This window comes from Vicugna pacos, chromosome 1, assembly GCF_048564905.1.
Source record: "Vicugna pacos chromosome 1, VicPac4, whole genome shotgun sequence".
Classification (NCBI taxonomy): domain Eukaryota; kingdom Metazoa; phylum Chordata; class Mammalia; order Artiodactyla; family Camelidae; genus Vicugna; species Vicugna pacos.
The window spans coordinates 85,992,332-86,009,650 of record NC_132987.1 but is presented as its reverse complement, the minus strand read 5'-3'; the positions used below and the strand labels follow the sequence as shown (position 1 = coordinate 86,009,650).

The following is a 17,319-nucleotide window of genomic DNA, read 5'->3' as shown; positions in this document are numbered from 1 at the left end:
TTGTCTCCTCAGGCCTGCGCCACCATTACTGGTGCTTCTCCTGAGAAGAGAGGCAGGGCACAGCCACAGCCGCCATCTCCTCCAGTGCGCAGCGCCCAGGCGGAGGCAGGGCCGAGACCTGAATCCGAACCCTGAGGCTCTGGAACCTCCTAGTCAGGACTGAGACTTGTTTACAGCCTGAAGCAGATAGGATCTTTCTGCCCTGGTACCTCAGAGAACTTGTGCTGCCAAGACAAACAAGGAGCTGTGAGTTGGCACGGAGCAGGGGCGGGGCCGTTCTGTGGTCTTCCCTGAGCCAGCCTTTGGAGCGCTGACTGGAGGCGGAGTGGGCAGCTGCACAGAGCAGCAGAGCTACTGGCTCCAGGAGAGGGCAGGCAGACACCCGCCTTCCTGGCAGGAATGCAGCACCTGACCACCGTGCTGGGAAGGGGCATGATCCGCCCACCTGCCTCCCAACCCCCTGGAGTGCAGCATCTGACTGCAGCAGTGGGAGGGGGCGTGACCTGCCTGCCCACCGGGTAAGAGCTCAGCTCCAGACCCAGAATTAGGAGGGAGCATGACTTGCTAGCCAACAGCCACTGGGAGCAGCATAGACAAGGGCGCCAACAGAGGGCCTCTGGAAACGGCAAGCTGAGTTCGTGAAACAGGGCAAAGACACAAAGACCTCTCAATAAAAGCATTAAGGGCATACCGTCTCCAGGAGAACTAGATAACTGATACTCCTTAAGCCACAGTACCAGAGAGATATGAGCAATATGAAGAAGCAGAGGAACCACTCCCAATTAAAAGATCAAGAGAAATCCCCTGAAAGCACAATCAAGTAAATAGACATTGATGGCCTACTAGATCAAGATTTCAAAAGACTGATCAAAGTACTGAAGGAACTAAAAGAGATAGTGTTTAAAGATATAAAATATGTCAAAAATGAAATAGAAGCTATAAAGAAGAACCAAGTAGAATTAGTAAACTCATTTGCTGAGATGAGAGCTGACCTAAAAGCTGTGGAAAGCAGACTAGATAATGCAGAGGAATGAAGAAGTGACCTAGAAGACAGAAAGCACCCAATCAGAACAGCTGAGAGAAAAACAAATGAAAACCAATGAAAACAATATAAGGGACCTATGGGATAATATAAAGCATGCCAATCTACGCGTAATAGGTTCCAGAACGAGAAGAAAGAACAAAGGGGATTGAAAAGATATTGGAAGAAATTATGACTGAAAAGTTCCCAAACCTAAAGAAGGAATCAGATATACAAGTACAGGAGGCTCAGAGGGTCCCAAACAGGAAGAACCCAAACAGACCCACACCAAGACATATCATAATCAAGATGGCCAGAGTCAAGGATAAAGAAATGATCCTAAAGGCAGAAAGGGAAAAAAAAAAGAGTGAGTTACAAGGGAACCCCCCCTATAAGGCTCTCAGCTGATTTCTCTACACAAATACTACAGGCCAGAAGGGACTGTCAAGATAAATTCAAAGTCCTGAATGAAAAAAAGATGCAGCTTAGGATACTCTGTCCAGCAAGGCTATCCTTTAAAATAGAAGGAGAGATAAAGAACTTCACAGACAAGCAAAAAGTATAAGAGTTTAGCAACACTAAACCCATGCTAAAAGAAATATTAACAGGTCTACTCTAAATAGAAAAGAAGCAGTATGCTACAAAAATGAGAAACTCATAACTGGAAAGGAGATAACTGTCATGAATTGCAAAAAGAATAAACACAAAATTGTAAAAGAGGACATCTAAATTATTAAGAGTGGGAGAGGGAAGCAAGGAAAGCCACTGTGGACAACAGTATGGAGATTCCTCAAAAGACTAGGAATAGACTTACCATATGACCCAGGAATCCCGCTCCTGGGCATATATCCAAAAGGAACCCTACTTCAAAATGACACCTGTACCCCAATGTTCATAGCAGCACTATTTACAGTAGCCAAGACATGGAAGCAGCCTAAGATGTCCATCAACAGCTGACTGGATAAAGAAGAGGTAGTATATTTATACAATGGAATACTATTCAGCCACAAAACCTGACAACCTAACACCATTTGCAACAACATGGATATTCCTGGAGAATGTCATTTTAAGTGAAGTAAGCCAGAAAGAGAAAGAAAAATACCATATGAGATCACTTATATGAGGAATCTAAAAAAAAGCCAAACCAAAACAAAACATAAATACAAAACAGAAACAGGCTCATAAAGATAGAATACAAACTTGTGATTGCCAAAGGGGCGGGGAGTGGGAAGGGACAGACTAAGGTTTTAAAATGCAGAATAGATAAACAAGATTATACTATATAGCACAGGGAAATATATACAAGATCTTATGGTAGCTCACAGAGAAAAAAATGTGACAATGAATATACGTATGTTCATATATAACTGAAAAATTGTACTCTACACTGGAATTTGACGCAACATTGTAAAATGACTATAACTCAATAAAAAATATTAAAAAATTATATGTGAAAGTTTATCAAGTAGGGAATTCCATGCAATACAACACTTTTCAGCAATAAAAAGGAACTGAGTATTCTGTTGTGTGTATTGATATATACAGTAACATATATGAATCTCAAATGGATTATGCTATGTAAGAGAAACTAGGCTCACAAGACTTCATGTTGTATGATTTCATTCATGTAACATTTGGGGAAAGGTAAAACCATAGAGACAGAAATCACATTAGTAGCTGCCAGTTGTTGGGACAGAGAAGGAATTCGCCATAAAGAATCACAAAGGAAATTTTGGTGGTGATAGATGTATTCTGTAGCTTGACTGTAATGGCTGTTACATGGATGTAGAAGCTGACCACAGTTCCTAGAAATGTGCATTTAAAAAGGTTGAATTTTATTGTAAGTAAATTATACCTCAATAAATCTAACTTAAGAAATATAAAAGGGGAACCTATAGATTGAAAAAAATACTTAAACACAAGACCTCACTGTAATGGGTAGGATTTATTTGGATCTTGATTTTCTGTTAAAGTAAGTTGAGACCATGGGAATAATAAGCACTGATGGGTATTTGATTACATTAAATAATACATACTATTTATAGTAATGAATTAAGATATTATAATTATATTTAAAAAGAGTATGTTAGATATACTTGCTAAAACTTTTACATATCAAATGGTATGATTACTAGAATTTACTTCAAAGAAATCTCACAGTGAAAGAGTAACATGTATAGATGAAATAAGATTGGCTATAGTTGGTAATTATTGAAGCAGGGTGATTAGTATATGAGGTTTCATTGTACTGTTAGCTCCACATTTTAAAATATTTTTGGAAGAGAATTTTCCATAATAAAAATTAAATAATTATGGCTCAGTTTTACAAGTATATGCTTGGTGAATAGATTTTAACAGTACTGAAGGAATATTCTACAATGAGTAAGAATTTATTGCAGAAATTTAAGCATGGTTTAATGATTAAAAATCAATAAAATGTATCACAGGGATTCCAATAAGAAGAAAACACAGAATCCTTACAATAGATGCTAAATGGCAGATGCCAAATAACACACTCCCAATGGCATTTTTAAAAAACTATTAAAAAAAAAAACCCTGCACTTTCTTAACCTAAAGAACTAAAACTCATGGTAAGATATCAAAGCATTGTTTCTCAGAGTGTGGTCCATGACCTTACTGGCATCTGGGAGACATGGAGGTAGTAGTTAAAATAAAGATCTGCTGAATCATGGGCACTACATATTAACCTGCCAGAAGCACTACACCTCAAGTTGATCACCATTTATATATAGTCTCATTGATGTCCTCCCAGTTCCTCCAAATAATCTCTACTCCTGCTCCCTACTCCAGCAACTGAGGACTGGCTTAGTCATAGCTCAGTTAAGTTATACAAAGTATTTTAAAAAAAGTTTTTTCTTATCACATCTTTTTGAAGACCTCCTCATCTTAGGCCAGCCCAAATTGCATTTCCTTTGTGAAATATTCCCAGACTTGCCCTATCAGCCTTAGCCTAACTTAATTGCTGAGCTATTATATATAGTCTTTTAGAATTTAAGAGAAATGTTCTGATCATTTGTTTATATGTCTCTTCAACCAGATTATGAATTACTTTTGGTTAGGAAAAAAGATGCATGGTTTTTATTTTTGCTTTTGCCTCCCTTAGCAGTAAGTATACTAGTGCATACAATAATAATGTAATCTATGCTTTAAAGATAATAGGTTTATTCAAAATGTCCTTTTTTAAAAATTCTTTTCCAAGCATGTATAAGGGTATTTAATAACACAGAAAGAAAATAAAGAAGCCTGCTTTAATAGTTTCTCTTCCTTTAATGTGATATAAAAACTATATATGAAAATGGCAGATAAAGCCATGATGGTTATTTCATGGTTGGTTTGCAAACTGGCCCTGTACTCCTGGAAGGCAAGGAGAGTCTGAACAAAGAGGCAGATCACTTCAGATTGGAGGGTGGTAGGTAAGGAAACTTACTTACCAAGCTGGCCTAGGGCAGCGGTAAGACGAATAGATCTCTGCACTTGCCCATTAGAATCTTGAAGTTTATATAGAGGCCTCAACTGAATCTGGGTTCATTCATGTGTATGTCCAGGTGGTCTCAACCGTGCGTTCCTCTCTCAAGGCTCTCTCCTTGGAACAGCTCCCGCTGTGGGAATGGTGGGCAGAGCATACATTCTAAGGACAGGGGAGGAGCTGGAGAGCCTCCGATTCATTGCTTAGGTCCGTTCGTGGGTCAGCTGGTGGTTACATCCTCCTTATTACCTTCTCTAACATTCATCAGTTTTAAAAGTCAGCTGTTAAAAATGACTTTATCAGTTTTGTTATTCAATTATCCATTTTATTTAACATTGCTAAACACAAATTTCATATTTTAAACTTAATTTGTAAGCACCTCATACATTTTAGAATTACTTAATATCATTATATGCTAATATTTCATGTAGTCAAATAATTTTAAAGTTAGTAATGCAACTTATTAAAGCTAATGCAATGAATAATAATAAGGGAGTTAACATTAATGACTTAAATTACTGATACATTTTACATTAATTGAGAAGTTCATGCAATTTTTTTAATTTATTTAATTCCAGTTGTGTTGCTTGATACAACAACTGTGCTGGGAGAGCTGGGATGGAAAACATATCCATTAAATGGGGTAAGTTTAAATATCTTTCTAAAATTGTCATAGTTGTAGGTTAATTTTAGCATCTATTATAATAGTTAAAGGAACAGTGTATTTTTAGCTGTATTTAGTATGAATTTTAGCATATTACTTAAATCCCACAGGAAATATTAAAATACAATTAGAACTGATAATCAATGGTATAAAAATTCTTTGCTTTCTTCTAAATTAATAATTCTTCCTTAATATATTGTTTATACATTGTAGTATTAGAATAGCTCCCATATGAATATTTTCTTTAGAAATAAAATTTTACGTTCAAGATACTTTTCTTTGTATATATTTATTAAATTTGGTAACCTCAACTTATGCATAAAAAAACTATAGATTGTTGTAAATAGATTTTACAGATACTAACAATTTGGTATTTATTAGAAAGTATGAGTCTACCAAAGCAGTTTGTGTTTTTTGAACTTGGCAAAAAGATACATTATGATTAGCATTTTGTTAGCAGAATGTAGTTGCTTTTGAAAAGATTATAAAGATGTGTAATTTCCAAGGTACACCATTTCAGGTATTAACATCATTTTACCTATGGTTATACTTGACTTTTTATATGTTTTGATATATTTTGTGTCATTTTCACATGACAGTGTATTTCTACATCTTTTTTTTTTCTCATTTCAAGCTAAAATTAAAAGGATGGGTTGTGAAGCTTTTTAGTTTGCTTTTCTCTGTTTAAACAGAATCTTCAGTAATGGAATTGTCAACCTTTTTCAGATACACTTGGGTTAGCTTTTCTTCCTTTTCTTAGAAACTGTGTTTTTCTTATTCATCACATTCTTACTTGATATTGTTTTACATTGCTTTCTTCATTATCCCTACAAATTTAAATCTCAATGGAGAAGTTGACTCAAAACTTTTTTATTTTTTAGAATCATTCAAATATTGCTGTTTGAATTTGAAACAGAAATCAGAACTTTATATCAGAAATTATTCAATAGTTATCATTAAACATGTATATTTTCAACTGAAAGTTCCTATGAAGAGTTCAGTTCTTATGTCTTTGTTTAACCGGCCATTTGTTTCTTTAGATTTGTTTGTTTTATAGACTATGGTTTTATTTTTTCTGAAATTTTTGTTTTATTCTAATAGAGCTCTCCTCAAACCATTTCTGAAAATATACCTTTTAAACTAAGATTATACTTTTCTTTATTATCTTATTTTCATTAAAATGAATAAATATCAGTATCTGTTGAGTGTATTGAGAATGTCACATTTATCACAATTATTTTCAAAAAGTGAGTGAAACTTCTTTTTTGTAATGCCCTTCCAAGATAAATACACATGTCCTTTTCTCAGTATACTAAGTAACTTACAACTAGTTAGGTAGTTTATAAGCCTCACTTTTTCATTTTCTGAAAAAAATGACAAAAATTTTAGTGATCATACTATCACTGACCTTATGTAGTCATAGCCAAAGAATCATGTGAGGAACAGGAGTTGCACCCCTGCTCTAGTGATTTTGTTTGGTTTGATCAGACTGCATTTTCTAAAGCAAACTGGTAACTGGAGACACAGAGACTTACAGAGTTACAAATAAACTTCATTGCTATCATACTTATAATGACTTTGTCATTGGTGTTATGAAACAGGGCTTTTTTCTACTTGTGGTTTACTATAGAGAGAGGGAAGAATTGTCTGAAAAGTGATGCTTACTTACCTCATAGTTTTCTGTTTGCCAGACACCGCACTAAGAATTTTATACTTTATTTTCAAGAAGTACGTCTTAATTCTTTTTCCCTGTTGGAGAAGCCCAGTCTTAAAGATGGCAAGAAACAAAAAATGCCAAGAAGTTATAGGCCAAATAGTGAGTGATGGCCTCCAATTCAAACTAAATTATTTCTGACTCTGAAGCCCAGATACTTACGATGGAACTGCAAACAGAGAGAAGCATTGAAAACTTCCTGAAAATAAATACAATAGAATAAGGTAGAAAATGAAAAGATAGTTAAAATTCATTGAGCGTTTACCGTATGTTAGGCTTTGTTCAAAGCACTTTACTCACGTGAGTCCTAGAAATCAAGTATTCCTTTCATAGAAATTTCAAAGAATTTTCAAAGAAAATTACTTACGTGTGATATTTGCATAATTGATTCAGATTTTTTTTCTCCCTTGTTAAACGTACTGCTGAACTGAGATGTACATGTTGGGCACCAGCCCAAGAATGAGCAAGAGGAAAGAGAAAGAAGATGGGAAGGAGAGTACAGTAGAAAATAAATACAATAGAATAAGGTAGAAAATGAAAAGATAGTTAAAATTCATTGAGCGTTTACCATATGTTAGGCTTTGTTCAAAGCACTTTACTCACGTGAGTCCTAGAAATCAAGTATAATTTTTCCCTATTGAAAGATGTGAAAATTGAGACCTGGGTATGTTAAATAACTTCAGTATGGTCACAGAACTAAGAAGTGATGCAACAGAAACTCTGAGCCATATATAGACTAATCTTCACAGGTAGGGGTGGTTATTTCACAGCTGTGCACTTTTTATTTCTTTTAAGATTCTGCCATGTAAAGATAAAGGGCAATGACCAATAATATAGACTACAGAGAGAAAAATAGCACATGGATTCAGAAATTAAAGAGTAAACTGAATACTCAGCTACCTTGGAATATCACTGATAGAATAGGCTATATTACTTTTAGATTATTCCCCAAATAATAATGTATATATGGCACGTGTTGCCAGTAGGGATACTTGAAAATTGGAGTACATGGACATACTTTGTAATGGATATGGACTAAGCTTCATGAATTAGATAAAACAAAGGTGAATCAAGGGAAATAATAAAATGGATAGATGACATGAGTAAATTTTAAAGAAAACATACAGCTTAAATTTTCTCTTTGAATGCAGAGGATAGATTACTGACAAGAGTAGAGCTTTACTTAATGCTATTTATAGGTAAAACAAGTAAGGAAATGGTAAGGATGAAAAGCTTTGAAAGAAATCTACTAAAAATGGCAAGACTGAAAAGCATCCAGACATCATAATTGGTTAAATAATTTGAAATCTATAGAAGCTGTAAATCGGTTTATAACATTTAAACTACCATTTATGTCTGCATATTAAAATTATATCTATTTGAAATTTTCTAGCTTTTTGAGGGTCTCAGGTTTTTTGAGCCATGCTAATTTGAATTTTAATTAAAGTTGCCTTTTCTCAGAGACACTACTTCAGTTGGTTTTACAAATATGTCATGGAGAGAAAAGACAACTAGGTGATATATTTGGCAATCTTATGATTTAAAGTATATTTGATATTTCTCTGACTAAACTAGTTTCTGTGAATAACTTTAAAATTGATAACATTTTCTTTATGTAAAGAATTGAACTAATAGATATTTTTGAAACCATCTACTGTATAAAATATATGATTTAATAAATTATTTCATAGTGGTTTTTTTTAATTTATTTTTTAACTTAAAATACCCATTCCACCAGTAATATCACACTAATGTAGTTACAGGAGTAGGCATTCATGATGTGCCTGTAAACAAAACCATTACTGGTTATTTAAGTGTAACATAAGTACCTATGGTTAGCAAATATGAGTAGTTTTGAGCAAATGATGTTTTAGTTTTGTAGAAATAAAAGGAAAATATATTTATTTTCTGAAATGCTTTCTTGTTAACTCATTTTTGCCAGTGCAGAAAATACACTTTGTTTTTTTTAAGTCATGTCCAGAATTCAATTCAGTAAACTTTAATTTTATGTTCTTTGTACTCTGTGAAAGTGTTCTAAGAGTTTTTTCCTATGCACAAGGAGTCTTGCAGTTTAGAGATAATTCTACACAATCATCAGACCAAAGAGAATGTCTTCAGGAAATTTTGAGTAATGTTTTGTGAAAGAATAATAATGAGAGGGATCAGTTCTGTTCAAGGAAAAGTGGTAGTAGGATGTGATACATCAGCTCTTTCTTGTAAACTGAAGAAATCACTTATGGGCTGGAAGAGAGGATAGAAAGCACCTGTTAGGCAAAGAGAATGGCATGAGGACACGCACAGAATTTTTAAATGTGTGCATTATGTTTTAGGAATGCTGAGAATCATTTGTGTGGCTAGAGTGAAGGGCTGTGGTGGGAAATAAGGCTATGATGATAGACTAAGCTGTATTGTAGAAGACTTAGAATTTCAATGTATTAGTTGATTTAGATAGTGTATATCTCAGCCCCAGTAAGTAGAAGTAAAGGTAAAAACTTTCCAGATTTACTTAAACACACAATAAAAAAAAATTATTGAAGATTTCTTTTATTTAAGGCAATAATATAAATCCTTGGTAATGAAAGACACCTTAGAAAATCATTAAGAAAAAATGTTCAAAATGTAGGTGTTATTACTGGTATGTGGAAAACAGAGTGAAATTGAATAACTATATGTATATAGAAGTTGGAGCTTGGTTTTATAAAAGAATGAATACCTCAGAGAATTTGGGAACCCATAGTTGTAATTCTTAATTCTGTGCTCTCACTGTCTAATGCCAAGAATTTTATGTCTACATAATTCAAAGCTCTTAAGAACTTTATCCTGTGTTTGTCCCTTCCATCCTTTATCTGTCAAACATACTACACTAAGGTCATAAAATTATGATGACCTGGTAGAGTAGCTAACACAGTGCCATGATAATCAATGAAAGAGTGCTGCATGAATAAAAACTTGTGCATAGCACTATAGAAGTTAAGTGAATACTGAAGAAGTGTTTTCAGAAACATTTAAGTATAGGCATGTGCCCTGGATTTTCTGTTTGCTAAGTACTGAATCTTACTATGTAAACCTGAAGGACCTATTTGAGTTTTGAAAATCTCTAGAGAAGAAGGCAGCTAGTCTTTAAGAAGTCGTGCCATTGTAATGCTAATGAGAAAAACACAGAAACACAAAAGACACTGCTCATGCAATAACTTTGTACAAAAGTAGCAATTAAAAAATGCATGTGTATCTCCTGAGTTTGTTCTCTTAATCTGAAAATGTATGAAAGAAAAATCATATAAATTTTCTTGCCACATTAACTCTCATGTTTACTCCTTTCCTTTCATATTTTATTTACTCAGGTTATTTTAGCCAATATATAACATTTTAGATGAAAGAGAATACAATAAAAGGGCCTGTAAATTAAATTTGATATTCAAAATCCTTAATACTCATTACAGAAGGGGTCCCTCTCATTCAGTGCCAAACAGCAGTGGGGGTTTGTCATACTGGGGAATCTTGGCTCAATGTTAACTAATAAAAAGTGACTGCTACTAAACAGAAAAATGAAAAGCTTTTTAGAATATAAAAAGTGGACTTCATGATTAAAAACTTACATTATTTCAGTCACCCAAGTCCAGGAAGCACAGAGAGTTCCACACAGGATCGACCCAAAGAGGAACACACCAAGGCACATAGTAATCAAATTGACAAAAATTAAGGATAAGGAGAAAATATTAAAGTTAGCAAGAGAAAAGCAACAAATAACATACGAGGGAACTCCCATAAGGTTATCAGCTGATTTTTCAGCAGAAACTCTACAGGTCAGAAGGGAGTGGCACGGTACATTTAAAGTAATGAAAGGGAAAAACTCAACAACCAAGAATACTCTATCCAGCAAGGGCTCTTGTTCAGATTTGATGGAGAAATCAAAAGTTTCACAGATAAACAAAAGCTGACAGATTTCAGCACCACCAAACCAGCTTTACAATAAATGTTAAAGGACCTTCTCTAGTCATCGAACTATAAGAAAAGAGAACAAAAAGAAGAAAGAGAAAAACTTACATTGTTCTACTTTGAGATTTAGTACTTATACTACTTCTTAAAATGTAACTACTTAAAATACTTATACTTAAAATGTATACTACTATACTTCTTAAAATGTAATAATCACATTTTTTTAAGATTTTGGTACTATAATTGAAAAAATAAGTGACTTATTTGAGTGGCCACAAAACCTGATAGTTAAAGCATAGCTTTTCATAATAATAGAAATTCCATGTTATTTAATATATACCTAAAATTGTACATAATTAATATTGATGGAAATAACTTGATTTTTAAGTACTCCATCAACTCACATGAAATAGTTTCACCATTTATTTTTATTCACAGTAGTATGTTTAACAAGAAAATGAAAGATTTGCTTGTTCTGGATATTTTTCCCCCACTCTCCTCTTTTGGCTGCTACTGTATACATAGTAGATCAGATCTATGTTACAAAGTTGTAGTGGACTCAGATATAAGCATCCCAGTATTCAAAATCAAACTTTCAACAGTGAAGTATGCTTTAACAAAAAAAAATTAAGAGAAAACTGAATGTCAGTGGGAAAGAAGTGCTATTGTATAATGAGTTACATCTTACTAGAGATTGGAAAACTTTGTGTTTCTTAGATGCCAAATATTGGTTTCAAATATATATTATATGTATTTTGCAAATGTTGTAACTTAGTGATCATTAGAGTTTGAACAACTTAAGATAAGATATGTAATCCTATCTGGTTTTCAATAATGCAGGATAATTTAAGATATGTGATCTTATCTCTTAAGCATAGTGAATTGGTATTAGGACGTTTACCCTGAGATAGTTAGGAAAATAGAGATTCAAGTCATTCATGCCTAAATAAAAGCTATGAGGGAACCTAGCAGTTCAGTTACTAATTATTCTTACAATGAAAAAAAAATAATGATTTTTATAATAAAACAGGGTTGTATTACAATTCAGCTGTGTAGAAAGTTACCTTTATTCCATTAGCAAGAGTTCATCAATTCCTAATATTGTTCCAAAGTTGAAAAATCAAAGATAGAGTGTATTTATGATAGAGAATGGAATACCTACAAATAGTTAATATCTATATTTTACGGTAAGAACCAATTTATAATTGTAGCAGATTTTAGTACCACATTTTTGTTCATTTTATAGTACATTGAAATTATCCAAAACTATAGATATCTGTTTGAATTCTGAAAATATAAATTTTAATGACAGTTTCAGTTTAAAATGAATGTGTCAGTTATTCTTTCCAAAACTGATACCTACATAGTTTTTTTTTTCTGAGAAACTTCACAACATATGTAGTAGTTTTCTAAATATCCATCATATTAGTTTCAGTCATATTATTTCACATTTAAAAGAAATTTCTTTCAGTCATATCCTTCAACTCAGAGATTCTTTTCTCAGAAGGAGCCCATCAAAACCATTCTTCATTTCCCTTATACCGTTTTGATCTCTAGCATTTCTTTTTGATCCATTCTTAGAATTTCCATCTCTCTGCTTACGTTATCCATCTAGTCTTACATGTTGTGTACATTATCCATTAAAGCCCCGAGCATATTATCCATGATTTTAAAAAATTCCTGCTCTGGTAATCCCAACATTCCTGCCATATTGGACTCTGGTTTTGATGCTCTTCAGCCTCTTCAAACAGTGTTTTTTTGCCTTTTAGTACATCTTGTAATTTTTTTTTATTGAAAAGTAGATGTAATGTATGGGTAATAAGAACTGAGGTATATAGGCCTGTAGTAATGTGGTAAGATATTAGGGGCAGGGAAAGTAGTCTATAGGCTCATAATTAAGCCTCAGTCTTTTGGTGGGTCTGTGCTCCTGGACTGTCAGCTTCACCCAGACTTCTCAGTTTTCTTTTCCCCTGTTAGATGGGACAGGATGGCTAGGAGGAGTTGAAGTAGGGTGTCCCCCTACATGGAAGACTAGAGCTGGCTGGAGCTGGGAATTTTCCTTCCCTCAAGTAGGTTAGGCTCTGGTAAAACCCCCAGAAGGTGAGGTTCTGCTAAAATACTTTTCCCTGAAGGCAAGCCTTGTTAAGAAGAATCAGATGCTCTGGCACATTTCACAGAAGTTCCTTTCATTTTCAAATGTCATCAACATTATATAATTGGTTGAAACATTTGCTTAAAGAGTTTCACAAATTATGATTTTCCCTTAATTTTCTCTGCCTTCTGTTTTTAATGCATGAGCTGTCCGAATTTTTCAATTTCTCTTCACTTCAATCACTGTTGGTATCAGTTGGCTTTATTTTCAAATCCTTTTAATCTAAAAAATAAATCAAGCTTTTATGCCTTTGATTATATGACATTACTGCTGTTATTTTTTATGAATCAATAAGGGGAGACTTCAGAGTTTTCCTTGGTGTGCAGGCTCAGTAAGTAGACCATGACACTCCCAGGAGCTTGTAGAAATTGGGTTCCACATACCTTGGCTTCATAGGAAACCTAATGTAAATTTCTGCCCCCAAATATTCAAATTATTAATGTGATGGGTCTGCAGTAAGAACTGTGCTTAAGCATTTAATTTATTTTTTCATTTAACCCTAATAATATCGATGTGAAATAAATATTATTAGCACCATTTTATAGATGAAAAAGCTGAACCTGAGAAAAATTAGATCACCTGCCCAAGTTTGTGGTGACATTTAGCTGGTACTAAAACCAAGGTCATCTCATTCCCAAAGCCAGGATGGTTAACCACTCAATGTACCATGAATCGATTTTCAACACTGTGACTGATGTTGTGGAGAGTATAGAATAATCTATAAGGTTGCTCAAGTGCAGTCTTAATCTAGTTACAATGTTGTTACAATGAACAGGTGTCAAAAGGTATGTGGTTATTGAAAAATGCTAAAAAAAAAAGATTAATGTGTCTTTGATGACAAAAGTCTATCCCAAAGCTAAGGACGGTTAATAATTATTAAGTACAGTTGTTTAGTTAGTGGCATAAAAGTATTTGATACACATTTAGATTGTTTCGATGTTTTTCCACTTAGGAAAGAACTAATGAAATATTCTTCGGTGTTTTTCTTCTGAGTTTATTCTTTTGTGTCTCATTTTAAATAACTAGGTCCTTATGCACGTCTGTTATTCACTGTCAGCTAAATAAGGGTAAAACATGAAATAGTTCAATCCAAAACTGAAAAAAAAACCCTTTTAGAAATGAATATATTAGAAATGTTAGAAAAATTAGAGAACAAAATTAAGAGTAATGTTAGAGCTTGTCATTTCCACACAGTCTTCTAAGCAAATTGACCAAGAGGCTTATTGAGGGATTTCTAATATGGTTAGTGTTAGGATGCCGTACTTCCTCAACCATAGTTTATTGAGACAAAAGTGGGCATTTGAAAGATATCCAATTAATTGGCTAGTCAGCTACCTGGCACCTGTCACGTGTGATTTCCATAAATGGCCAAATCAGTCAGATTCCTTTTTAGGGCTTTAGGAGTTCTAAGTTCAGAGACAAAAGGAAACAGCTGTCAGAAACTTCTGCCATAAAGACAGGCTAAAGGATACATGGAAAAGGAGAGCAGAGGGACCGTGGTTAAAAAAAAAAAAATCATGTGCAAGTAAAAGTTTTAAGAGAACAGGAAAACAAACAACAAACAGCAGGTGAAGGACAACCAGCCAGTAAGTAGAGGAGAATGGAGAATAGCACATACAGAGAAAAGGCCATGAGAAAATAAAGAGCAGGGTATTGGGCACTTCTAAAGTTGACCAGTTTGCTGTTAAATCTCAAGCTCCAGCTCTTTAATATTCCTAAAATGAATTCCCTTTGTGTAAACTACCAAACTGGGAAAGCAGATTGTAAACCTGATGATGATGATGACGAAGACTACAATGGTGATGGCAGAAAAAAGAGACGGCACTGTATTGAGTTCGACCAGGAAACGTGAAAAGCTGTGGAAAGTAGAATTCCTTGAGAAGGAGAATGCAGGAACGTGAATCACCCAGAGCTGTAGGCCTTCTTTTCTCATCTCTTGCATGAGTAAACGACCTCCCCTGCAGGCAGGCAGTCGGGGAAACGGGAAACAGGTGAATGAATATGCATAGTTTAGTAGAGTCCATAAATGTTTAAATATTAATACCTGAACAGCTATGATATGTGGCACGTCTCTACACTGTCTCAAAATATTCCTTCCTGTATAGCAACCTGTGCAAATAAGTAAGTAAATGGGTTTCTGCCTTATTTTTCACCGATTGAAAGAACATGTTTTGGATATTGATGAAATTATTTCTGACATAAGAAAGAGGAGTAAGAAGAAAGCAGGTAACTATGATTTAGGAAATCAAATGTGAAGTATTTACTGACATCGGTGAGTCTGTAATTAACTTCATATTCTGTGGACAACTGAAAAATAAGTATGTTTGCAAATCATTTTTCATTGTCTGCTGTTCTTTAATGTTAGTCTTGATGGTGTCTTCTCTAAGAAGATCTATTTTTAAAGATATGGATCACTTTAAGCCAATTACCCTTGATACACATAATATAGTCTTTTCTTTATTCTCTCTCTTTTTTTTTTTACATTGTTATTTATAAAATATTAACTTTTGGTCTCCTTCATCCAAGAGAAGTTTCCAGTTGTCCTTTTAAAATGAACTCCCATACTGTATAATCTAAGCTAAGATTCAGTTTTATCAGAAAATTCTTATTGTAACCAGAGTCATTCAAAATATGTATAAGCCATTTCATTTATAAATGAGAAAGTCTGTATCTAAATCCAGAGCAGACGCATACAAATGTTATATTCTCTCATGACACCATTAAGGATTATTTGTGAAATAATTAACAACTAGATGAACTATATAGTAGGCCAAATACTTTTGTAAATTTTTTTGTATTGACTCACTCTTATCCCTACAACCAGTCAGCAAGTCCTGTTGACTCTATCACTTAAAGCTCTTTAAAATCGGTCTTTATCATCATGATATCAATTTGGCTCCTCATCATTCTTCTCCAAATTACCATGCTTATGTTTTAAATTATCCACTTCCTTTGGGTCCTTCTCTGGCCCCTTCCACCAAACTTTCTAACCCATCCTTCATCTAGTTGCCGAAACTTAACTTCCATACTGAAGACCTAATCATGTCCCTACCCTTCTTGACCCCTGCTTCCCTTACCTACCGTTTAACCTGTGGCCCAGAGCTGCCTCTTCATTTTTACCTTCAGCCAGTCTATCTTCCAGCTTTTTCTGAAGAGACTTGTAGTTTCTTCCCTGTAATTTGCTTTCTCTTGTCTCTGCTGTTGAGTTTATCTGGAAAGTTCTCTTTCCAACCCCTACCTTCTCTGGCTTTCTCCTATCTTTTTTTTTTTTTTTAAGGCAAACATTTTCCATCTTTTCTGAGAAGACATACTGTCAAAGGCTGAATTAGGAAACTCTTTGGAAACACCAGGAACCTCAATGTATATCACAGTGTTTATCTCACAATATTTAAATGTCTGTCTTACAAGATTATAAACTGTTGCAGGTATGGATTGGATGTGTCACTATATCCGAGTTAGTGACTGTCATATGACAGATGTGCAGTAATAGTTGGTTGAATAGCTAAGTATATGTACAAGTTAAAAATTATTTTACGTGCATATTGGTTAAAGACTATATTTTGCAACTCTCATTGGAGCTGGGAAAGTTATTAACTTTGAGCCGAATCAGCTGTGACAAAAAGACTTAACAGTTGTGAAAATTGAACTCTGTTCTTATTCAGCATTGGTTTTGAGAACAGGTAGAAAAGTTTATATATTTACTCTCAATTTTGTATTTTAGACAGAGCATTCATTTTCTCCTTACCAGTTTTCTCATTCAATTTGAAGTTGAAATGTGGGTGGGAAAGATAACTATCTAAGAAATAAAAAGACTATAAAAGAGCTTATAAGCTATCTAAGCAACACCAATCAAGGCATAATATACTTTCAAAGAATTAATGACCAGTTTAGAGCAGTTGATGATCTGAATCACATCTGGGAAATATTAACCCCAGATGGTTATTAGTACTGCACCTTATTATTAAGATGAAAATGAAAAATAGAGCATATGGATTTTTAATGGTTGATAGATGGACTGCAAATTTTAGAGAATTTATACTAACCAGTCAAGCTTTCAAAAAGCATAGGTCAGCATTAAATGTTAAATAGGTTTTGTACTCTGTATTCCATGCAATTAGTATTTTGAACTAATGTACCATAGTAAGCAAAATAGGTTCTTAAAATGGCTTGACTTTGTTTTATTTTAGCAAAAAAAAACCTGTTGTACTCATAAATGTAATGCCTAACTTAGTCTTTATCTCTCCCATAATTAGGTAGGTAGTAGTGTATACCAAAATACTTCAGTGAAATTTTAAAAGTTTTTCAAATAATTACGTATATCAATGATTTAAAATACATTATATAG

At 34.0% G+C, this 17,319-nt stretch overlaps 1 protein-coding gene across 1 annotated transcript in view; it reads left to right on the top strand.

The window, feature by feature from the left end:
* The window catches only part of EPHA6 (EPH receptor A6), a 724,129-nt gene that overhangs the window by 58,251 nt on the left and 648,559 nt on the right, over positions 1 to 17,319 (top strand). Inside the window, exon 2 of the mRNA XM_072966895.1 lies at positions 5,087 to 5,151. Coding sequence (XP_072822996.1) covers positions 5,087 to 5,151 — 65 coding nt within the window. The remainder of the gene's footprint in view (positions 1 to 5,086; positions 5,152 to 17,319) is intronic.